Source organism: Pholcus phalangioides, unplaced genomic scaffold (assembly GCF_987345545.1).
Source record: "Pholcus phalangioides strain wild (caught in Gottingen) unplaced genomic scaffold, Ppha-v1.0 ptg000013l_1, whole genome shotgun sequence".
NCBI lineage: Eukaryota > Metazoa > Arthropoda > Arachnida > Araneae > Pholcidae > Pholcus > Pholcus phalangioides.
In genome coordinates, this window is record NW_028301606.1 from 8,134,046 (window position 1) to 8,160,432 (window position 26,387).

General features: G+C 36.1%; 1 protein-coding gene across 2 annotated transcripts in view; it reads right to left on the reverse strand.

Moving 5' to 3' along the window:
- The window catches only part of Fhos (Formin homology 2 domain containing), a 135,900-nt gene that overhangs the window by 40,226 nt on the left and 69,287 nt on the right, over positions 1-26,387 (reverse strand). For both annotated transcript variants that reach the window (XM_089240658.1, XM_089240659.1), the window contains 2 exons: positions 11,260-11,318; positions 517-584 (listed from right to left, as the gene is read on the reverse strand). In XM_089240658.1, the coding sequence (XP_089096784.1) occupies positions 517-584; positions 11,260-11,318 (127 nt within the window). The remainder of the gene's footprint in view (positions 1-516; positions 585-11,259; positions 11,319-26,387) is intronic.

Below are 26,387 nucleotides of genomic sequence, written 5' to 3' on the forward strand. Positions count from 1 at the left end.
TTTGTTTCTCACTTCATGTCTTTTGAATGCTTTTGATTGTTCATTTAGTTGTACAAATCATTTTTTGGGCTAATTGGATTGACAATCAAATTTTGTGACCTCACAACCACGAATGCTGAGGGTGCTTAACCATTCCAGCTATTTTGCAGCACTGACAGAATTAATTAAGAACCCAAAGCCCTAGTAGAACACTCCCAGCACCCCTGGTTAAATTCAACTATCACTTGTTAACCACAGCAGTTTAGACATGATTCAAGCAAAAATCTTTTGTGATAGTTGAAATGTCATTTCTCTACAAGCAATGCATTCAAAATAATGTCCATGTTTATAGCAGAGTGTTATAAACTTTCTGATTTTATTTCTATACAACCTTATTTTGATTTCATAATGCAAAAAAATAATAATTTTATGAATGTTCAAATACTACACATGCCAAATCAGCAAGATTAAAAAAAAGAAATAGAATCGAATAAAATTGATCAACTGTTTACATTAAAATAATAATAGTCTATATACCTGGAAAATCTGTTTCAAAGAAAACAGGGCTCGACGCAATTCCCGTCCACTTGAATTCACCAACTTTTCTATAAATGTGAACAAAAAAGAAAACTCATGAGAGCTAAATTATATCAATATCGACATTTTATAGGTAGACTGGGGAAAATTGTAATCAGGATTGAAGATTAAATCGCCAAACAACATTCTAATCATTGCAGTGATAAATGCTTTCCATCCTAGAAATTATTTTTCTCCTAATATATATTTATTAATAAAAAATTCTTTAAATCACTCACTTTTGAAAACTGACAATGCTTTATAAAATTAGACGAAACATAAGTTCAAAACTTGAATAAAAAGAGTATTTATTCAAATACTCTCATGTTTAATGCATACTCATGGACAACCAGTGTTATCCACGAGAATATAATTTCAAAGATTGATTTCACACTCCTCTATAAAATTTTAAGGGACATTTTTGTACAAAGAGGGGTATTCTTTTCAATCAGTAAACAACAACTCCATTAAAAAAACTGCCTAAAATTTGAAGGAGTATTTTCACTCCTCAACGAAATTTGGAGCAGTAAAATTAAATTTTCATGTGTGAATATCACACATCTACATGTGTACAACAGTGTAATGACGAACACTGTGTACACAACTGCATTTTTTCTTTGGAAAAGCTTACGTGATTAACCCTCTAAGTAGTTTTTAAAAACTTTTCCTGATCTGCTACCACAAGGAAATCATTAAATCTTATAAAAATTGCCACCTCTTTTCAAGATGATTTTTTGTTTCCTGTTGTGGGCCGATAAATGCTTCCTCTCCTCCACAATGCAAAACAATAATAAAAAACAAACAAGGAAGAGGGTCATTTTCTGTCATTAATGCTGTACGCAATAACACTATACTACCTCAATACTATACTACCTGCAAGAGGAAAAGGAAAACATAATCTTTCTTCCCCTTCTGTTATCAGACTTTGAATAAAGGCTGACTCCGCCCACTGGCAATAGATTGACCGAAGGAGGGTGGAAGAAAAGCATGCTATAAGGAGAAGAAAACTTACACTGGTATCTGGGCTCTGGGTTACTGTTTTGAGACAGTTTTAAGAACCCAAGATATGTTGGGAATTGCCATTAAGTTTATAATTAAAATGTGTGAAAATTTATGAAGTTTAAGCATTTCAAACTGCTTAGTTATGGGTTTTTTTTTGGTTAGTCAAATGTAAACTCACAGGACTTACTACCACCACTTAACCATACATGCACCTTGTACACATTCCGGTGGGGAATTTGTAATGAATCGGTACATGCCAGAACATGTTCTGAACAAATGTGTGGCTATAACGTATTTATGTTGTCAGAATTATTTCTGTTCTATGTTTTACTAGTGCTACAATCTATGTTCCTTGTTTTGAAGTGAAAATGGCAGATGCCTGAATTTTTATGTTATGTCAGTATCATGTTGAAAGTCTTCCTGCTCTCTATCGAAGACCTTATCAAATGGAACACCGGCTCGGCTCGCATTTGCATCTTAAAAGGGCATCTGAGGACTTACCAGAGGCGATGACATGAAAAATTTATGGGGGGGGGGGGCTGAAATTTGCTGGCCATCCTACATATATGGGACCCAAGCGTGTACGCAGGAGAGAGGTTTCTTTTTTGCATTGTGTGTGTGTTTTTTTTCCAGAAATTACTGGGGGAGGGGCTTTTAGTTCCCTTACAAAATTTACTGGGAGGGGGCTCAAATGACCTGAGCCCCTAAGTTCCAGCACCTATGAGACTTACTAAATACACACTCAAAAACTAGTTAGCCAGACTGGGGTAAAATCTAATGATGATGGGAGATTTATAAAAAAACCTTTGCAAAGTTATTTTATAGCCTAGGTGAAGTTGTTATACAACAAAAACTTTATCAAGTTTAATTGTATCTAATTACAATCGAAACCACGTAGACAAGCATATTTATGGTTATTTTTCCCCGTTCAGTTTGACACTGAGCAGAGTGAAAGCCTAACAGGGAAAAAAAACCCTCAATGTTGTTTTACTTTTTTAAAAAGCTGTACTAAGTTGTTTCGTTTTCCTTTCTGTGTACGCATGTCCATATTTTTTCACATCTATGATTTTGCGTAAAGGTACACAAATAGTAAAAAGAGTAGAAATTACTCAAACCCTATTCAAAAATTGTTATTCACAGCAACGGAAACAAAATTAAAGTTACGATACCAACCTAGTTCAACTTCATGTGAAATAAAGTTAAGTTAAATAGAGAGAGACAAACGATTTTTTTTTTTTTTTTTTTTTTTTTTTTTTTGCGAACTCCCGAACGAAAAAAAAACCTATGCAGAGTAGTGGGATCGTAATTCAAATACACAAAAAAAGTTCGCATCCTTGTCAAATCTGGCCTAATTTTAGAGAAAGAATCTTTCAGATATGCCAAAATATTTTGCCGTTCTAACTGGAAAAGCTATGAAGGAGGTCTCGAAGGTGAATGGGTGGAAAAACATAATACATTCGTTGAGAAAATTATGCCAAGATATTCGTGAATTTATTTTGGTTGCTCGTACTATATTTCACGGCACTATTAAAATAACTACCAAGCACACGAGCTTAACACGAAGATCGCGTGATTTATAGTAGGCCATCAATAGCTTACCGTCGTAACATTTGAAGCTAGAACTGAGAAAGTGGCGGTGATTTTACATTGCGTGCTGTTAACGCAATGTAATCGTATCGATATCTTACTATAAAAAACAGGGAAGACGGCAAAAAAGAAGAAAAAAATGTGTCCGTAAAATTTTGTTGAGGGAAGGGGGATTATAAGATGGGGGTTATCCACATTTTTTTTAACGAAACCCAATTGACGAATTTCACGATTCTATTTAGCGCATACAATTTCCGCATTTCATCACATATCGCGTGTCCAAGGTTTGCCAAATGTCCAAAACTTTACATGCCCGACCAGGCATGTGAGTTTAAATAATATATTCCCGAAAAATATTCCTACTGGATTTACTTATTTCATTGAAAAAAATCATTTCTCATTGTTGAAAAGAACGCACGAAATAGTGTCATGTATCGTTACATAATTTCTCTTCAACGAAATAATTCAAATAGGATTCACAAATTTTTTGTATAAATCATCATCTGAATCTGACTTATTACTACCGTGACTGTTGATATGAAGAAAACCAGCCCAGAGTATCCCAATCGTATTTGTCTTACCGCCACCTTGTCAGAATTTTTTTTCCTTCGCCCCCCCCCCCCCAAGACATCCCATTACATTCGGGGTCGGATTTACATGAATTTTTGGACTATCGATGATGATCCTCATAAAAATTAATGGGGTCACCAATTGGAAATCTAAGATCAGTCAATTACAATTTTTCGCGCTGTCGTTGTGTGAAAAAAGTTGGTAAGTTACTATTAGCTCATGGAATCATAGCCTATTTACGTTCCAGGACCGGACATGGGCAGGTGTGAAGGGCAGCAGAACTAGGACTTTGGCCTTTGAAGACGGACCTACCCCGCTTCCCACCCTGGAGAGATATCGAAGCGTTTCCGAAGGATGGTGTACCCGGAAAGTTTATTAAAAACAACGAAACATAGTCGCCTCAGAGTGGATCAAAAAATAAATTACATAAAAAACAATCGTCAATCTAAAATCATATGACAGATAAATAAAATCTAAGCAATCAACGCCAATGGGCAATCAGAATTATAAACAGGAATATAAGATGATGGCGTATAGCCGTCCATCCCATTAAGAATCTAGAAATTATCAATTAATCGACTAATTGTCGATAATCTTGGTATATAAAATTTCGAATCACAGTCATCCATTTACTGTGTAATATTGTCCAGCTTCCACAGATCAGTTCGATTGTCGTCATCGGGAGTAGTCATAGGTTATTATCTATGGTCACGTCCAGTTGTCATTGCCATGATGACCGATCGTTTATTGCAGATCGCCGTCGTCTAGGTCGCAAGTTGTACATCTGGACTACTGCACTTTCGCGAGGGCGCGTATGTGGCGTCAGTGACGCCTCTCGGTCTTGGCCGCAAAATATTAAGGGCCGTAAGAATAAAATAGATACAAAATGCATTGATTACATAATCCATCGCAAGTGCCTAACGAAGTCCAAGCTAGAAATTAAATAATGATAACTAGTAGCTCCTAATAAACAATTATTTAGGAGCTACCGTCAATAAACCTTATTACAAATCGCGTCTAGGAAGTCCTTACCCAAGTTTTTTTTTTCCTTGATAAGCCTTTCCTTTCCTTTTTTTTTTCAACTCAATAATAGAAATATATTTCAATTGGAATATGTTAATTTTCGGGCTTAAATCTTGAGTTAAATGTTAAATTAATTATCTAAATAAATTATCTAAATAAATTGCCCCTTTTACACACATATGTCATTTATTTTACTAGGGGCTCCCTAGTAAACTTCTTAGACAAGCTATACTTATATATGCCATAGAAACACATACTTGATTTATAGCACACCCATATGGTCACCGCGATGAGTCCAAAAATGACTGAGCCTGGCAATTTCAGTAACAAAAAAATTAGTCTTTCAAGGCCTTTATTTCAAATGCCAAAAAGAAGGGATGCTGAAGAAACACTTGCATCAATATCATAAATCCAATAATCATAATCAAATGTCCAAAAGTCCAATAATCATCCGTCCACTAATAATCATGATAAAGCCACGAAAGGTTTTAATTTTTTGGTTTTTTCCGTCACCGCGTGGTCTAAAATAATAATTTTTACATGCCCCGGGGAGGGCATGTCAGGCAATAGATTTTTCCAGCCCTGTGATCGCCTCATTTTAATAAATTCATTTTCTCATAGTTTTTTAGAAAAAAAAAATCCTTTTTTTGCTACTCGCGAGGCCTTTATTCAAAGTGTTGCATTTTCGTACGTTGTACAGTTTCCATTACCCGATTCTGATGTCTCAGAATGAATTCTGTCACCTTAATGATGAGTTTCTCGCTCTCTCTCTCTCTCTCTTTCTCTCCGCCCCCCCCCCCTGCTCTCAATAGACAATTCCTCAGTTATAAAATTTCTCAGTTTTTCTAATATTGTAATATGGATTACTTAAAGAATTTCTAGGAAAGGGATGATAGATCATACGTGCTTCGCGACATTTATCTTCTACGAAATATAAGTGGGGGGGGGGGGGGTGAAATATAAAAGCAAAATATTCGGTGCCGTCTAATCATTTTTTTTATAGTCGATCGCAGCCACTTATATTAATGTCATATTCACACAGAGATAGATACAAGCACTTTATCAGAGTTAAGCAGGATGTGGCACAATCGTATATCATTAGCTTTCTAATTTGAGTTCTCTTCCTCTTCCGCTATTCGGAATCAAATACGATTCGGTATATCCTGAAAGCAAATGGATCACACTTCCTGAACAAGATGCTCATTAGACTATTCAACTGGATTTGAAAAAGTTATTTTTGACTGAGAAAATTTCAAAAAAAAAAACTTAAACATTAACACAGCAAAAAAACCACGCTCTTTCACCAGGTTTATCACCCGTAAATTTTTTGACCTGAAAGTACACTGCTGGCCACCGTAAATGCAACACCCTGAAGGAAGCATGCAAATAATATGAAATTTACAACATGCATTAGCGGAGGTGAGATATGCAAATGATTAGAATTTCAGCGCAGACGCACATCACGCGCGCCTGTGGCGCCACTTCAAAGCGCTATTTAAGGCTTGGAGATTTCGACGATTTGAAGTACGGCAATTGTGTTTTTCTTGTGGTTTTTTCAAAAAAACGATCAATTATGCCTCGTAGAAAACAGCGATCATCTTTTGATCAAGTATCCGAGTTCGACAGAGGAAGGATAGTGGCCTACCGAGATTGTGGATTATCTTTCAGGGAAATCGGTAGTCGTGTTGGACGAAACCAAACAACTGTAATGCGGATATGTGATCGTTGGATGCAGGAGGGTACGACGGACCGACGTGTTCGATCGCATCCACCTCAGTGCACCACTTCACGTGATGACAGGCGTATTGTGCGTATGGCAGTGACGGATCGCTCAGCCACATCACGAACCATAGCACAGCACATTCAGTCTGTACCGCATCATCCAGTGTCTGCGCGTACCATTCGACGCCGTTTACAGCAGAGTGGTCTGTCCGCAAGACGTCCATTGCTTCGTCTACCCTTGACGCAGAACCACAGACGTCTCCGCCGCCAATGGTGCGATGAAAGAAGGATGTGGACGGCACAATGGAATGAAATTGTCTTTACTGACGAGTCACGCTTCTGTCTGCAACACCACGATGGTCGGATTCGAGTCTGGAGACACCGTGGAGAGAGGATGCTGAACAGCTGCGTTATGCACCGCCACACTGGTCCTGCACCGGGTATTATGGTATGGGGCGGTATTGGATATCACTCTCGCACTCCTCTAGTACGCATTGCCGGTACTTTAAAAAGCCAGCGCTACATCTCCGAGGTGTTGGAGCCAGTTGTCCTTCCTTACCTTCAGGGCTTGCCCACAGCCATATTTCAACAGGATAATGCGCGACCACACGTGGCACGCATTGTCCAAAGGTTCTTCGTCAATCGCCAGATTGAATTGCTTCCCTGGCCAGCTCGCTCTCCGGATCTTTCGCCGATAGAAAACATGTGGTCCATGGTTGCTCAACGATTGACCCAGATTACATCCCCAGCTGCCACACCAGTTCAACTTTGGCAACGCGTGGAAGCTGCTTGGTCTGCTGTACCCCAAGAACACATCCAAAGTCTCTTTGAATCAATGCCGAGGCGTGTGGCAGCGGTGATCTCCAACAATGGCGGCTACTCTGGCTACTGATTTTGGCAGGAACCACACTTCACAGAAGTCTATAAATTTAATCATTTGATGCTCGGTCAACATGTTATCTACAAAATAAATATTGTTGCGATATCTCTTGTCTTTCTTGGTGTTGCAATTTGGGTGGCCAGCAGTGTATATTTTCCGATTTCGTACACAAAACAACACCTATACATATAATCGCTTTTTTCCGCGGTGAAATTTGATAGTTTGATACTTCGTACAAAAACACGAAACGATGAAACTATAAAACAAGCATTCTCAAATTTCGTGGAACTTCTGCCGATCTTGGGGCAATTCAATGATATCCTAAACTGCCATAACACATGGTTGAGAATCACAGAATTTTACCCCCTGAAATATCCCGCGGCACCCTTGATCGATTTCAAGGCACCCTAGAATGCTATAGCCCACCCATCAACAACACTGTTGCATCCCTTCCAGATCCTGGTGCCACAAATGAGTGGACTGCTTTTTATCACCGTGAAATTTTTTCTTTTCACCTCGGGAAGTTTAGCCCTAACTTAACCCTTTATGTCCTGACGGTACTATAAAGTACCCGGTTAGATAATTTGTTTTGAACTAACTAATTGTTTCAAAAACATTTTTTTTTGTCTTTAATTACAACTAAAATGGCCTACCAAATAATTTACATGATAACTATTTATTATTCTCACATTTATACTTTTATTTTAATTTTTATAATTTTCTTCTTATTCTACTTTTGACAATGTCAGATATAAAAGCTTAAAGGATTGTGTAAGTTTTGAGTTAGAAATACGGTCAATATGAACTTTGAGGGCTTTTTCATAAGAGGACAGCATTTAAAGTTGAACTTTCAGGGGGTTCTTGAGATGGCTTTCAGAAGAAAGTGCCTCCGGGAAAGGTGAGGTATCCGCGGCACATTTCCAGATCACTTGAGTGTCTCGCAGCCCATCTACAGATCACTTGAGTGACCTGTGAGACAGCTCAAAGGAATAGACTCTCCCACGAAGCTGGGCTGGAAGTAGTAGTGTTTGGTGCGTTTTTGGAGTTGTCCGGTTATTTTTTGGTGCGTTTCGGGAGTGGTGCTGTGCTTCCTTCCTTCTCGGTTTAAACAATAGAATCAGCAACGGGATAAGTTCAACGGCCGAGTTCTGGCGTTCATTCGTCACCGTTAAATATAACTCGAGCGGCTCAAGTCGCATTTCCACATGACTTAAGTGGCCTGCGGCACATTTCCTGATCACTTGAGTGACCCGCGACGCAGTTCCAGAATACTTGAGCGGCATATGAGGTGTATGCATGGTTTAGTAGTACTTAAGCGGCCCGTGGTACATTTCCAAATTATAAGTTTCCCGCGGCACAGCTAAATATCGCTCAAGCGGCACCCGGCACGTTTCCACATGACTTAGATGATCCGGGGCACGTTTCTAGATCACTTGAGTGACTCGCGGCAAACTTATAGATCATGAGTGACACGCGCCACATTTCCAGGGCATTTCCGTCTGCAGTTCCGAATCGGTCAAATTTCCCGCCGCACAGTTAAAGATCACTTAAGTGGCCCACGACACATGTTTAAACGAATGAAGTGGACCCCCACTCTCCTAAAGGTTGAGCGCTTTTGATTTATCTCTCTCTCTCTCTCTTGCCTTCCATAATTACAATGATTCAGAAATCGTGATGAGAATTTTATTCTGTTTCAGTTTTCTTCTTGAATATTGGTATGATTTGCGTCAAAGGCTTAATCCAACTACAGTACTTCATAAATGTGCAATGATACCGATTCAAAGTGTAAAGCTGAGTATTTCAATCAGTCAGGTCCAGAATTTCACAAGCAGTGTGAAGCTGTGGAACCAAAAGGTACCTAGGCCACATCGCCGTACGGCAATACCGAATTCTAACAAACAAGCACCGCTACTATTAATACTTAACCGCAAAATGCACCTCGTAAACATACATACCTCTGAGGAATTTAACAAGCACTACGGACCATAACAGGAATGAAAAAGTTTTACACCAAAAGTTAGCAGAAATATTAAAACAAAATTGTTCCCGAGAATCGATTTGAATGCAGATGAGCTCCTATGTTTGGAAAAATGCCATTCATCTTTTCTAGCCTTTTCTTTTTCTATCTTAATAAACACACACATTTCTCAATAGTTTTGTTCGTTTGAAGAAGAGTGTAATAATTTCGCTCAAATTTGTTTTAAAACGAAACACATGGAGGTTATCGTTTCCCTCTTAATGGAATAGCCGTGTTGTAGAAACACGCGATGGCTACTTAAATTCAGATAGACGCCAGTTCATCTCCACAAAATAATGCCAGGGCTTTTACGGGCCGCTAGCTTGTCTTGCATAACTAACAGCTATTTGATGAGCCACTATTTTTTCACAAGTTTTCTTGTCTCCCCCACTAGCGTTTTTTCTGCGCAGACTACTAGAAGACGAACTGCAACTTCAACTTTTAGATAAAAAATTAATGATGATAAGCAATTATACCCAAGCTATTGGAACAAACTAAATCCATTAACTTAGAGCAAGTCTCGCATCGTAAACACTACCCACATCCATCAGAACACAAGAAACTACTCTTTCACTCCATTTGCCTTTCCAGTGAGCACTAATATATTCGACTAGAAATAAATATTAGCATGTACAGCAAATTTCATAAACGGAATTACTATATTATTCGGGAAAATATCAAAATAAATAAAAACAAAGCACATTGACAAACTTTTTTTGTTTAAAACATTCGACGTCTTTGGTCATTTAAATGAAGAATCTATAAAACTTTTCACGGTAGAGCATTAGCTTCCAGTAAAATGTAAAAAAAAATGGTTGTACTCTCTGTCCTCAAAGTATGACGTTCTAAACAACTAGTAATAGCTTACGTCTAGAAATAATGTACTTCGTTGAATAATACATAGTATCACATCAACTAACGCTTTTTAATATCATATTTGGTTAAAAATCCAGTTTTCAACAAATATATGGAATTTTTTATTTTTATTTAAGGTGAATGAGTCGTATACGTATAGGTAAAGCGGTAAGTGGTATATAGGTGGCGTATAGGTGGTACAATAAGTAAATTCTTGATTTGAGATAAAATGATACGATATTGGTCAGAAAAAAATCGAATATCATGAGAACAACTTGAAAAAAAAAAAGAGGCCAGTAAATTATAGATTTTTAAAAATGATATGGCGTCAAAAGCCTTCTTCTTCATTATTACTATTATAGTGTGTCATGAAATTCTTGCAAAATTCATTTTCTTCTTTTTCTTCACGATGATCGTTAACATAAGAACGTTTTCTGCCAGCGTGAAATCGAAACGATAAAAAGATGAAAACCAGCTGGTTTTTGAAGAAGACAGATCACGGATTCAGAAAATGGGATTTAACAGAAGCATTGAAGAAAGAGAAAGAGTAGTGGGGGGGGGGGAGTGAACATGAACTCTCTGAGCCTAAAATGATGGAGTGCATAAAGATAGATATGCGCAAGTGTTAGAAAGCAGATCTTTACCCTCTTGACAAGTGAAATTTGAAGAGAAAATTTAGTCACTCCACCCATTTAGCCTAGGACTTAACAAATTAAAATAACATTTTTGTTTTACGCATAAATAATATTTTCTTTTCATGCAAGTAAATTATAATTAGGAAGGGCGATCAGGTCAAACGCTAAACCATAAGCATAAAAAAATCCGTATCTTCATCCATCAATTCTTTATTCTCAAGCGTTATAGTTTTGAATGATCTTGAAGAGTGAGATTTGAAAAATTCTTATTTTCCTATCAAATTATGAATGAATTTTAGATACAGAGAAGAAACGTTCTTATTTTGAAAAAATGGATTCCGATTCTCTCAAGAAGATTTTCAAAATCTGTTTTAAAAAAATGCTTTAATTTTGAAATAGAAATGAGTACTTACCAACAATAGCATGAACGCGAACAGAAAGCTGCGTACGAAGAATAACTGCATTTTTCCGGCTAAAAAAAGAATAATAATTTTAAGTAGGACAGATATATGATACATGAAAATTTCTTTACACACACAAAAACTATCAACAGGAGTTAGAAATGCAAAAATTTAATCCGATTAAAAAAAACAACCGAAATTGTAGGGTACATTTTGAACGGCAGTTGTGAATTTAGTAAACATTCTCAGATTTAAAAGGTGGGAGGAGGGTACAGAAAAAACAAGAAAAAAAAAACAAGATGCAATTTATTGCACCAATGTGTATTACTACTCATATATTATAGAAGAATTTATAAATGCGACAAATTTCTCTCTCATATTTATTTTCCAAAAAAAAAGTAAGCGGCGATTTCCGTTCTTCAACTCACAACTCCTTATCTTTGAATTCGCGATGAAAATACTATATAACTTGTATAATTTTATGCAACAAATAATTTCGGGGAAAAAAACATTAAACTTATTAATTAGAATAATTAATAAACTGTCCGTCTCGGTTTTTGTCCACACATGAAATCTATATTCTTAGTACTTAATTTTTATGAAGTAGAAATCGACTTGTTTTTTAAATTTTGCTCGAGTTTTGAAAAGGCTATTATGGAAACTTATATGTGCTTCAGATACTTACGATAATAATAAGTGAATCCATAACAATTTCAAATCATTTTTTGTGGTTATCAATAATTTTTATTTTTCCTTCAGATGAAAACTGCTGGATTTTTGTTCTCCAGTAGATTTTTGATGAGGATCAATTAAATACACACACTATAAAAACCAGGCATCAAACATCACAAAATTCCCATTTTCATCGTGGAAATGTATCAAAATTCTCAAGACCATGTCCATACAAAGCCACATACCATGTTATTGACTGGTGCTCAGTAAAAAAATTAAAAATGCTAAATTCTATGATTGACGACGCCCATGAGAAGACAAGATCAAGCCGAAATACGTATATTACACACCCTAGACAATCCCAGTTTAAATAACAAATAAAATTCCTGTTTCCCTCACAGCAAAGAAAGAGACGTGGGAAAAAATAATATAACGCTTCCATCAGTGACCTTAGCTGTAATTTCTTTTCAATCTAAGAGCGACTAATTTTTATTAATAACCCATGAAATCATATAATAATAATAATACAAAAAAAAAATCATGGCATTTCCGCAAAAAGGCCGTGTCATGGGGGGGGGGGAATAATCCAACAAACAATAGAAAAACCAGAGAATAAAAAATAAATAAGAGAGAAGAAAATGGACGGCGCCCAGTCGAGTCAATAAACGAATTCAATGAGAAGGAGCGGTACTGCTGGTACTACTACATACTCCGTCGTTCTGCCATAAAAGGAGCGTAAAACAAATTTTAAAAATATATATACTGTACATATATATATATATTCCGAATGATTAAAGAAGTAAATGAACGGAGTATATTTTAATGATTATAACATTGCCATTGCGAAGGAAAAATAAATAAATGAAATAAAGTAAAAAAAAAATGGAATAAAATAAAATCAGCCCATGCCCTTTCCCATTGTTCGTTATAAATCGTGATGAAGGGTTTTGAAGTTGGAAAGGTTGCTATTACTTTGGTAGCGTTTCACGAACAAAAAAAAACTCAGATGATATTCCCAGTTTTTCTACTCTCTTCCCTCTTCCCATTACTCAGAGCTCCAGAAATAGGCGGAAAGCTCTGACGTAAAAACAGTAATTTGCTTTTGAAAAGTACTCATAAAAGTGAAAAAGAAAACAAAAATCAGACAAACGGAAAAAAAAAATTGCAAGTGATGTTACTGTAAAGCTACTAAGTTACGAATAATTTTTTTAGACCTTGCATTTTGAATTCCACACCACATAAGAAATAACAAGAATATTTCTAGTCCCATCACAGTAATTCCAAGAGAAGGTAATATAATAAAGAGCAGGGCGGAGGTCAAATCGCGATGTTAAGTAAAAATGAGTAAAAATGGTTGAAAAAGAAAAACAACTACCCGATATATATATATATATATATATATATATATATATATAAAAGTGAAAATTTACTTGAAGTCCATGAAGAAATATAGTAAAAAAAACAGCAAAAGCCAAAAGAAAAAAGGCAGACTAATGTCCCCGCAGTTCTTTCTTTCAGACACATAACTCAGGGCTAAAATGGCCTTTTAATTTTTTTTCCAGGAATTTAATAGAAAAAAATGAAGCCGCCTCAATGGATTTCAACAAAAGACAAGCTTATGATTAATCCCTGACAAAAAAAATAGTGTAAAAATATATATTAATACTCATGACAGGAAAGAAATTTTCCTGACATCAAAAATAATTCCCCCGTCTCTTTGATTTTCATTTTCATACATGACGTTGGCATTATGCGAGTTACGGACAACGTTCAATTTAAGCCATAAAGAGGATTATAGATTTTTTTTTTTCAATGTCACATAAATACTATACGACTGCAGATGATTTTCTTGATTTTCTATTCCGTTATCGTAATAATTGTAAAGCAACTGAGGTGGGATACTTAAGGGGGAGGGAGAATAAGAACAGTACCCCCCCCCCACTTCTAGGGTGTCAAATAATAGTCTTCACGAAATAACGAAGACTGGACATACATGAGCCATGAGCAATTTACGATTCTAAATGCCGAAATATAGCTTATCTGCCTGCAGGTTTTATTGAAGTTATATAAATACAATATCGTCATTTAATTTCCTTCGTGACGTAAAGTAGCTATTTCTTCAGAATCATTGGCAATCCAAGACAAAGAGCTCCAATGGCACTGCATGGCCTGGGTAAAGAGATGTGCCCTCTTGTCACATAAGAAAACGCAAATTGAATCAAAGTAGCTAATGTCACTTGAAAGGCGGGTCAAGCAAACTGATAAGACTTTTTCCCATCGACATTCGTTGAAATTTTTTTTTTTTTAATTTAACTGGGAAAAAAATCGAAAAATTGTGGGAGTAAACAAGGCTGTAATTATGCACAATAATTTTGTAATCAGTACAAAAACAGTGATAGAAATAGCAGGTTTTGTTTTTTTTCCCTCAAGGGCTGGAGGTCATCAAACTATTATAACTTTTCTGCTTTTTATGTAGTGGTCCAATGATTTTGGTGCGATACATTTCGTCCGTTACTGCGAGTTACCCTTGTCCGTCATCTGCTGCACTGAGGATATCCGCCGCAGTAGCGGACGAAACGTATAGCACTAAAACTACTTTGACCATGGCATAACAACTTGAAAAGTTCTGATGGTTCGATAAACAGTTTTTAATTCATAAATAATATATTTAATACTTAAAATAAATTTGTATCTTACTGAAATTTTACTAAATATTTCTTTGTGAAACCATATATATATGTTCTATCAAACTTCTTTATCGTTAAGCTCTTCGAATTTGACAGACAAAAAAATAAATAAATAAAAATAAAAAACTGCAAAACCACAAGTAATGAAACAGACATTCACTACAATCATTATCATGTCAAATATTATATCAAGCAGGTACTTGTGAAGATTTCCTTGCACTAGAAGTGCCGTGAAATCAGTTGCAGAATAGGTTCTCACGTGAAAATATCGCTGAAACTGCTTCTCAGTTCAAATTTGTTTACATGACAGTCATCATATTGTTATGCATTGCGTTTTTTCCCCTGAAAACTATAGATGTCAATAAAATAAGTAATATCAATGATTCACTTTAAAAAACAAATTGGACACGTCGGACCAAAAATATGTATGATATTCATCTTCGAATGACTGTTGGAAAAAGACGATGAGGAGAGATGATGGGGGAAAAAAGATAGAATTTGTAAAGAAGGATAAAAGCACTGAAAAAGTAACAAACACACGTTGTTGCAGCGAAAACACATAAACAAACAAATCAGTTTTTATTCATGTTTTTCTGCCTGGAGGCAACTTAGTGCCAACAAATGCCATTCCAATCATTCGGATTGCCTCGGATTCTTGATTGGGTTCGAAAGTTGCGGATGGATTAGCTGCTTCCTCCTCACACACCAAACACATGGAAAAAGATAGGGATGCCGCCACTCCCAAGTAGACGCATGGACGTTTATTCGCAGATGAACACGCTTGCGTAACATTAATCAGCAACAAGATTCGTTCAACAACAGACTCGACATGAAATATAGTTCATCAACACTCAAACTTTATATAGGCTACCCAGTCAGGCAAGCAATGCATTTACGGAGGACTTAATATTTTTCTCTTTCCTTTTCTTTGCATCTGAAAGAAAAAGATGAATTTAGTGACGGGGCGCCTCAGGTCACCAGACTTTACGGCGACTGAGGCCCGACATTAACGGGTTGTATCCGTTTATTTACTACTTGGTTGGGCTCCGAAAGGATTTGAGTTTTTTTTATTAATTGCAGAAATTGTTTTTCGTCGCAGCTCTGTGGAAAACTAAAAACTTCATCGCGTGAATCTAGCACTGTCTGCATAGACCAAAAGAACAAGAAAAAATTATATTTTTACAGATGTCCATCATATAAATGAAAGTATGAAGGGGGTGGGGGAAGATCGAGAATTGATCGCTATCTCGAACCAGTTAGCGTTTTAATATGCGACTGCAAAAATCAGAAGAGTTTTGAAGATTGTCTGACGTTTTATTCCTTCACAAAAATGATTCATTCTTTTCCGACAACAAAGATTAATAATTTCACCAATAAACGGAAATTAAGGAGCTTATCTTCACACAAAAGGAAACATTTCCCCTTTTTTTCAGAAATGCACTTTCAACGGTTTATGAATATTTGGGATAAACTCTGTCAGATTATGCAACCGGAATTATTCAAACGGGAATATTTTTGGTAGAAATTCCAATGTGAAGTTAATCGTTTCTATCAAAAGGGGAACAATACACCTTTTTCATATTCTTCGGTATTTTTCATCTCTCGATAACGCACGTCCATGGGACCGAAAATTTCGTCCGCTAACGAGGAGTGACCGTTAATTGATAGTAAGATACATTCAGTCCCATCGATATAATTCAAAATTGTGTCTAGAATCAACAGGTGAAGTAGAAATTTTCGATTTGCAGACTTCATCAGCCCCAATTTTAATCCAAAGTAGACATTTCCACTAATTTTCTTCCAAAACGGAACATTTGCGAAATTCAAACGTGGACAAGTCTCTTGAATGTTGATCAAGAAACAGAATTTAAATATTCTTCCACCATTCCTACACGCTACCTGTTGGACCATTTTCTACTTTTGTAAAGCAGTGCATTCCTGAGAAAAAGGTTTTTTTTTTACTTCTACTGTGTAAATTCAGCAAAAGGGAAATGTTTCCTTTTGAAAATAAGCTCCTCGCTTGACAAAGTGAGAATTTATAGCCTATTGAAATTCTATTTCGGCTGGCTTTTCACAGCTGAAAACAATAATTTATATATCAGACGACCGGCGCTAAAAAACATGAATATTGAACAAATATCTTAGCAATGCAACTATTAATATAGTATATCAACTGATAAAGGGTGTTCCAAAAAACCGCTTGTAGGAATAAAATAACCCGACATTCTATTAACTCTTTATATACGACATTGGGAAAAATAGAATAAGAAGAAAATTACATAATAAATCAAAATATAAATGTAATGATAATAATAAATAGTTATCGTGTAACTTATTTGGTAGGTCATTATAGTAATACTCAAGAAATCGTCAACGAATAAAGCAAGTACCAGGAAATACTAAAATAAATAATTTTTAGTATTTCCTGGTACAGGGGTGGGAAGTGACCAAGTCCATTTCGGAGCAGTTTTGGAGCAGCAAATTCAGGATTCGGAGCAGTTTTGGAGCAGCAAATATAGGATTATATATTTATAAATGGGAGCAGATATTTATAAATTGGAGCAGCGAAATTAACAAGAATATTTTCGTTAACCCTCACCCCTTTTCAAAATAAAACAACTGCACTGTATTTTGTTATCAAACATCTTTTCATCCTTGTTTTTGTTTTTGGTGTTTCATGCTTTTGACACCTTGTTTGAAAGAGAGGCTTTCACAAAATTTTTCGCACAAGTCTATTTAAGATGATATTTGCTTACTGAGGACACTATTTGCTGTCTGGAACAGCAGCACTTCAAATGGGCTAAAAATTTTCTATAAGTTTTCAATTTTTTTTATACTCGGAAAGGAATTGTTGCAAAATGGGAGAGAATTTCGGAAGAATCAACACGATGTTTGGCGGTTCAGCACTATTATTTGGCGAGATTTTCGATCTGACGCTCGTTATTTGACGATATTGGCAATTTAACACTCGTTATTCGGCAAAGTTTCTAAATTAGCATTCGTAATTCAGCGGAAATGCTCTTTTCACTCCAGGAAAGAAATTTTTTTTTCACGAAACATCGGGATTTGATGCAATGACGATCGACTACAGTAATTTCTACTGCTTCCAGTGGCGACTTTGAAAACGGAAACACTCCCATTAGCGCTTTCAAGCTGAAAGACTATTGCGAACCATCTTCAGTTGCACGATCACGGATATTATCGGGGTTTCATGATGGAAAGCCCGATGAGGGGCCGATAGTTTAAGTACTTCCAAAGTGCAGAGTTTGTCAACTCTCTTCGACAATGCACAGCAAATTTTAAAGACGTAAATTTTTTAAGAATGATGTTGCTTCGAGACCACTTTCAAAAGCACAGTGCAAAATGTGTAAATTACAAGATCCAATGTAAATAAGGAAAGGTGAATCAAATAGTTTTATTGTGTGCGTTGTCCATCCTTTTTTTAAAGGGATTTGTTTACATTTTACTGTTCAATGCCAGTGTAATCACTTTTGACAAATGAAGCACTTACATTTCTAACTCTGCCGAGCATTCTAAATATTGTTTATGCCTCTTCATGTCTTTTTTTTATTTGGGTCCTACAGAAACAACTCCTCGTTTTCCACAGAGTATGCCACGAGGCTTACAAACGTAAGTAACAACAAACATATACGATTCAAGAAACTCAAAAATTTAAATACAGCCTAATACAAAAGAAAGGATAAATCAGCTTAGTATGTACAATAACAACATATGGATGCAATTCGAAAGCGCAATATAGCACCAGTGGATGCCGTATGGTATCAATGCAAATGTCTCCATGCCTTAAAAATGCAAAAGACAACTGAATGCTATTTGGTAGCATCAAAATCACCAAACCTAGAATAGGCCTATGTATCCAACTGCTTTGTAATGCAAACTGTTGTTTCACCTATTTGCACCATAATTTTCAATAATGAATGTTAGTTACTGTCCAAGACTATGAAGTAATAAATACAAAATTATTTTTTCCATCTAGATAGAAGTTTTTAATGACTATACTTGTTAAATCCTGAAACTAAGCAAATGAAAAATTAATAAACCAAATGGTTCAAAAGTCTTAATGAACGACAAATAGCATGGACGCCGTCCATGTACGGTGCCTTTCAACATATATATACGCTCCAAGGTTGAAATATTCTATCTGCTTCCATAGCTTAGATGGTAGAGCACTCGTCCGGTAAGCGAGAGACCGGGGTTCGAGTACCCATGAATTTCCTTCCTTGATGAATTTTCTTCCTTGTAATCTTCATCTCCACAAATAACCAGTCTTTCGATGAATCTTGTATTGACAAGTGGAGAGGACGTTTCTATATGCCAATAGCAAAATATACCATTCTTTTAAAAAAAAAACCTCGCAAGGTAACTTCCGTCCAAAATGATGCGAACAAACACAGGAAACCATCGTTCCGAAAAAGCGTCATCAACCAAGAAGTTTTTTTACGTCCTCCATCATTATACTTTTCAAAACCTTTTGTTTTGGTCCAACATTTAATGCATGCTGGTTTCAAGGAAGGATGCATTGTCATCATGCTGATAAAATAGTTCCATAGTCATAACATACGATATAAGTAAGACTTTTCGATTCCTGACTGTAAAATATAGACAAAAGCACAAGTGGATCGACAGTGAAATAAAAGAACTCATAAAAATAAAATATTGCAGGTGTCGAGTCGAGGACTTAGGATTATTTGGCGAAGAGCCAGATGAAGCATATGAATACGCAGCTGCATATAGCTTCAAGTCTTCTCATATTCACTATTTTGCATTGGAATAATAGGCCTACATCATCATTCCTAATTCCCAAAAGGATGGTTTCAAGCTTTTCTGTTACAAGATTTCTTGAAAGAATCCAGAATTTGTCAAGCGACGAAGTTCAACACATCGTTCGTCGCAGAAAAGAAATCAAAAGAAGCAGCAGGTACAACTTTTTTGTGAAATGTGTGTAAAAATGATAAAAAGCAAAGAGAAATAATTCTACAAAAGAAATAGGGCAATGATTCCTCCGTATCTTTCATTAATTGAATTGAGCATCATTACAATCCACAAACTCCAATCATCGAAAATTTTCTAGAGATGCCTAAGCGCAACATTTCTACCTTTCGAAATATTTATTTCGCTAAATGATTCAACCCTGCTGTACTGTTCGCACATTTGCCCTACAGTTGCAACATTAGGGTCAATATGATACGACTTGTTTGTTTTCACTATAATGCTTGGTTATTATTGAACAAAACCAAGAACTTCAAACCTTTGAAACATACATAAATAAAACATTAGTCTAATTTAGTCATAATATTTTAATTTTCAGTTGCATCAGTTAATTGCAATTAGAGAGATAGCTCACTTTTAGAGGTTATTATAAAAATGCACTATAATCCACTAGTTTCACCACAAACAATATCGGTTTTCAGCACACAAACATTATACACCAAGAACTCAGTGTAAAATCAGCCCCTTTTAACGTCACACCACCTGTAAGGTCACTTTTGAAAGGTCAGTTCTTTCTGTATAAATAGCATGTTAGTCTTACTTATTATCAAGTCACCTCACTGATGAAGTTATTTTATTCTACCTCAATGGGTGACGTTATATCGAGGTCTGACTGACTGTGACAGACACTCCCTCCCACATATAAAAGGGAACCACGATAGGGCCCAAGGACGAGAATCTGTTGTTTTTTACTATACAGGATCCAGGCTCAATGATATTTTGGCTCTGTGCCTGTTGTTCTTATTTCAATACTCTAGGTCTATTTTGCGATTTCGAAGGCACCTACATGTAACTAATTTATCGTCCACTGTACAATTTCAAGGCTATTCAAATCTATGTAAATTATATAAATACAGTGTGTTCCCAGATTTAAAAAAATGGTTGCAGATGGCAGCACTACACATAACAAGCATTACACAGAAACAAACTTCACGGAAGGTTCACTGTACGTATACACACATTCCAGCATGTACCAATTCGTTAGAGGTTTCGCGGAGGAATATAGAGGAGGTGCGTGTCTGGTTTAGTGGTAGTGTGTTCTCAGAAGTTCAACATCCCATACTTTTTTAAATAATGACAATAAATTTATTTTTGTCGTGCACAGTCATCGCCAGAGCAGTTTACAGCTTCTATTTAAAAAATATTAAAAAAATGAAAAACGGGTTTCATTTCCGATCTCTTTTTAAGATTGAATAATAGCATTCAGGGTACCTTATTTATTTAATATATAACCTCTGAAAATTCTTCTCCTCTGGATATTTCAATGCTTGCCAATTAAGATAAGAGACTTTATTTCACAGACCATTTTTCCCAAATTTCCAGGTCGCTGAGAACCCTGATCTATCCAAGGACGATGTCACTCTCCGCTGTCTGTACGAAGGTTTCAACAGCTGTCTGATGCGAAGATGAATTTTGGAAAGAAAGAAATTCAACCGCCCTTGCGGGGAATCGAATCCACATCTTCTCACTTGCCTGGTGAGCGAACCATCCATGTAAGGTTCCATTCAGGGCACGCGAGCTCTGAGGAAAGATCGATCTTCGTTGTCTTTGTAGTCTGGTAATCTGGCTAACCCGGTAAGTGAGAGGACATGGGTTCGATTCCTCACAAGGGCAGTTGAATTTTCTTTCTTTCCTAAATTCATCTTCGCATCAGCCAGCTGTTGAAAACCTTCATAACCTTGATCTAGTAATAAACTCTCCATACACTAATGAGTGAAACGAATTTTAAAAAAATCTAGCAGACTAAGGGTGCTTTTACACCAGATACGTCCAGTCGGAGTCAAGTGCGTCTAGTTCAGTCAAACGAAAAATCCAACATGCGTATCTTCCTTTGTTTCAGGTGACCACATCTCTCTAAAGATGGATGTTGAGAAATTAATCAAAATAGATTGGGAACGGGGGGGCTTTTAATGTCAAGCACCCAAATCACCGCAACAGAGATTCCATTGCTGTCATTTGGAAGGATTGAAACATCTACAATGTTCATTTTATGTCACTATACTTGTGATAAAAATCACACGATGTTAAAATTATCACCTTCCAACTTAGAAACCTGGTAATTTTTAACCGATTATACTGGAGAACTGGAGAAACCGCGAGACCCCCAGGCTCTGTCGCAAGAAGCAACGTAAGCTCTTCGGGCCCCCCCCCCCCGAACGAAGGGGGGGGGGTCCAGGGCATATCGGGGAAAACCACTATTTATTGATACGTCAAAGGTTACATATAGTGAAAGGAAATTAAAAATTATGTAAAAAGAAGAATCAAATTAATCAAGTTAAAGTCAAAGTGCAACGGGCACAGATAATAAATAATTATGGAAAGTTGTATAAAATCATATCGCAAAGGCGCAATCAGAAATTTGATTAAATTGAAATTAAATAAATAAATTGAAATTAAATAAATAAATTGAAATTAAATAAATAAATTGAAATTAAATAAATAAATTGAAATTAAATAAATAAATAAATTTGATTGATCGAGGATTGTTTGACAGAAAGGCAGAGCACCCCATTGCGCTCGGGCAGTTCAGTACACTCTGGCCAATTCGCTTTTGATCACAGTTGAAGGTCTTTAAAATATCTCCGGAACACTTGATTATAGATTTAGGATTCATCCTGCTCCTCGCCTTCAAACAGTGGCACCAGCGCACTGTCAGGGTGAAGACGCGGCGATCTCCTTAATGGAGGTGCTGGTACCGGAGTTGCAGGAGCTGGAGGAGACGGATCCCTTATCTTCCCAGGATGTTCCTCAAGGAATTTCACCATTTTTCTTATCTTTTCTCTTGATTCCTCTCGACGTAGTATGCCAAGCATCCATGGTCTGTGTAGATAGGCAGCCGGCGAACGGAAGTGTCGTTTCTGGACAGCATGTGGCGTAGTGCAGGGGCGTGCCAGGCTCAAGACAAGAACATTTGTCACTGGCAATCACTTTAAAGCGATGTAAGTTTGCCGAAAAAGGTCCATGACCGGTGACAAATAAGATGAAGAAACAATGGTTGCAGAACTGTTCAGACGCTTTTTTACGGAGCTCCGCTTCAACTTACAAAAGGAGTCATTGATGTGGTGATTTTAGCAGCGCTCACTAGTTCCCGAGTTTGCCTACATCGTGAGGTCCCCGAAAAGTCAAATCTCCAGATTCTAGCAAGAACGGTTCCCAAGAACCGATTATACTGTACAAACATAAATGCCGCTCATTTATATCCAAAGCAGGGTAATTTTCTGCATCCGAGGACTGAGGAGGAGAAAAAATAAACAACTGGGTTTTAATTTATAAAGTTTTCTCTTGCGACAATACTGGTGTGTTATATCAAGTGCTTCCTCAAAATGTCTTTTCGAAATTTTCAATTTCCAATTGTCAGGAGTTTTAAGTTTGTAAAAAAAGGCTATTCACTCGCAAATTCTTATTCAAGTTTTTTGAATAAAAATATTTAAAAATTTATAACAATTTTTATACAAGCAATAATTTATAATAATTCCTAAATTCATACACGGAGAGAGAGAGAGAAAGAGTGTGCACAAGAAATTATGAATAGCCTGCTATTTAAAATATTCTGAAAAACTATAAATTTAAGAAGCTCAACCAATGCATAGAAGGCATTAATTTATTAAATATAAAATTATGCAACTGCTACATGAATTTGGAAACCAGCGGTTTAAGAACACTGGACTAAGGTATAGTTAATTAAAGTTGAAGGATTTTTTATCGCTAAGATCATAAGCAAAATAATTTCAGGGACCTAATTTTAACCAATTTAATTCATTCTAACAACTCCTAATGTAATGTCATCCAATGAAATCTCAAAAAAGTAATAGCGGTTAAAAGACAAATTTTTAGAACATGGCTGGATGATTCATTTTCCAATAAGATATGGCTAAAATTTACAAAATTTAATGTTTTATAACACTGTCAATTTTGGTCGTAAGAGGATGAATTCGTTTTCCATTAGTTTAACATGTCAAAGTATGAGAAATGTTTAACTAAATATAACTTCTACTGGCTAGAGATCGAATAAAAATGTAAGTTTCCACTTTTCCAGAAACTTGAACAGCTTCTGGTATAAGGGTGAAAACACTTGTAACATCTTTTGCAAGAGAGAGTCTATAAAAAAAAATAGTAAACTTTCAATTTTTTTCCATTTACTCACATTTTTTTCCCCGCAACCAACGACAACCGAGCTATTTAGCGAAGTTTGTTGGTTATATCATCTGCGTTTTTGAAAATAAATTCATCTTTTTTGACTGGCTATCGTAACATAAGAATAAAGAGAGGCGTAGAAAAAAGTGGAGAGGCAATACATTAATATAAGATAACGTTCTATAAGAGGAAAGAAACACACACACATGATGAGAGAATTGAGAGAGGAAATCGTTCTGACGTAATTCACGCGCAGCTGATCAACCGGTAGACTCAGTTTCACTTTGTAAACGACGTGTGTCGACAAAGACAAGTAAATAAAAATAACATTGAATTATTAGAAGAAAATAGAAATTAATGATGTAACTGATCCAATTATTACCATTTTTATATGTATGATTTTTTTGGTTTTTTTAACATTCATTTGTTCATTTCACAACGTAAAAAAAAATCAGAGTTTGGGAAAAGTTGTGTAAAAAATTAGTACAGGTATCTTTCACTATAACACTATTTTTAAAAGTTGATTTTAAGAATTCTAACTTGCAAAAGTCGGGTTGGAGTTAATCCTGGAAATGGGCTTGCAAATTGAAGATATAATATATAGCATGAGAAATTTAATCGAAAAAAAGTGGTTCAGATGGAATTAAAATTTTCATATTTACGGCAAGTATGTGGAATTCTCTGTGGTTGTGCTACAAAAGTTTTTATAAGGAGACGAAAAATGCTGCTTGTCAACCGAATCTCGACTGTTTCTTTAAAAAGAGTTATCTGCCTATCATACCAGGCTCTTCGGGAAAAAAAACATCCACACTCACTGGAATGAATCAGAAGTAGTGAAGACAGAAAAAGGAGTGGTTTAATTCATTCACATTGCCTAAATTCACTGGATTTATTCATAAGTTTGAATAATTAATTCATTAAAAAATGTTCCTTGCAGTTGGGTTCAATTTTTTTAATCCTCCTGAAGAAAACCAACCCTTTATCCTTATCTTTCCATGTATAATATCTATATATATACATGTATACATATCCCGATCCGGCCAACTCACTTTACGCGATTTCGTCTTACGCGGCTGTTTTACAGAACCAATTAATGGCATAAAGCGAGGGATTCATCATTTACCTGTATGAGACGTTGAATTTAATTTTCATTCATTTTTTTTCCCGTCATTCCTTCGTCACGTCAAAAACAAATGCTCGTTAGAATAGGAACACACAAAAAAAACTACCGAAGTATCCTGGACATTTACATAGGTACCAATTCACAGACTTGACAAATCTGTAGTTTATCCCGTGATGACACATTCCATCAAAGAAAACATGTCAAACAAATAAAAGGGAAAACCCGAGGACTTTTGAGATTGCAACGGCTGATCATATATAAATCCCGTTTTTCCAGGACGCATTTTTCTCTTTCCTGATTTTTTTTTAGCAATAATTACCCACTTTGCTTGCTTTAATCATCATATTTGGTGACAATTACCGATTTCTCTTACTTGAAATTCTGATACCCCATATTTGTCCTAAGAAAACTGGGGTCAGTCTGAAATTGCAAGGACTGGAAGAACGTTCTTTAGGGATTCTCCATTCAAACAAAGCTTAATTTGAGGAGTTTTAGGGATTTTTCTATGAAGATACAAAAAATCGGAAGAATTATATTTCCAACCAGAAAATTTTAATAAGGCAGAAAAATCGGAAGGCTTCCGGATAAATCGGAAGCATTGGCACCTATGCTCTATGCATTTATGTTGTTATGTAAAGTTATTCGCGAAACCATGACGGAAATCTTTTGTACATTCACAAACAATTTTTTTTTTACTTTTTGCTCGATGTGTTCATTCCCGAAACAGACCTGCTTTTGTAAGGTTTCGGTCATCAAAAAAGATGGATGGTTAAAATTATCACTGAATTAATAGCGTTTTCATAACGTATACACAAACTGGAAGAAAATCCCTGGCGATCTCGGATGAGCCAAATTTCGGGCTTTGGCCAAGCCCCTATATATCGATCCCCCAAGAAATCGATATTACGATTCCTTTGATCGTTAGGGTTGCATAGCTAACTATAATTATACATGGCAATAATTGTCAAAAAAAAAATACGCCAACGCTGCGATGACCCAAATATAGACATATACGGAGCCCGACGAGAGCCCGAAATTTGGACATTGGATGGGTCAACCGGACTGACCAGTTCACGAACTGGCCGATATTTAGGGCTTTCGCAACAAATTCTATTGAAATCGTGTTTTACACCGAAATGATCGACGAATAAGAAAAGAAAAACCAATCAAGTTTATTTTTATTAATTTTCGATGAGGAAGTAAAAATTGAAGCTTCAATTATTAATGATTAAATAGTATCATAAAATCTGATATGACGCTCTGGTTATGCTAGCCCGTTTCTTCCTGGTGGTTTGTACATTTTGTATACAAAATGTTTGCTCAAGCGTTTGGTTTTTGCTTCTGTGGACAGATTATAACTTTATTGAAATAAAAATCTCAGTCATAATTAATAGTACCGTAACGCAGATATCGTAATGAACTTCAAGAGCACATATTGATAGTAGAGAGCACAAAAACATACTAAACCTGATATCGAAAAAACAAAAGCATTCCAGTTCCCTTTATTCAGTGGC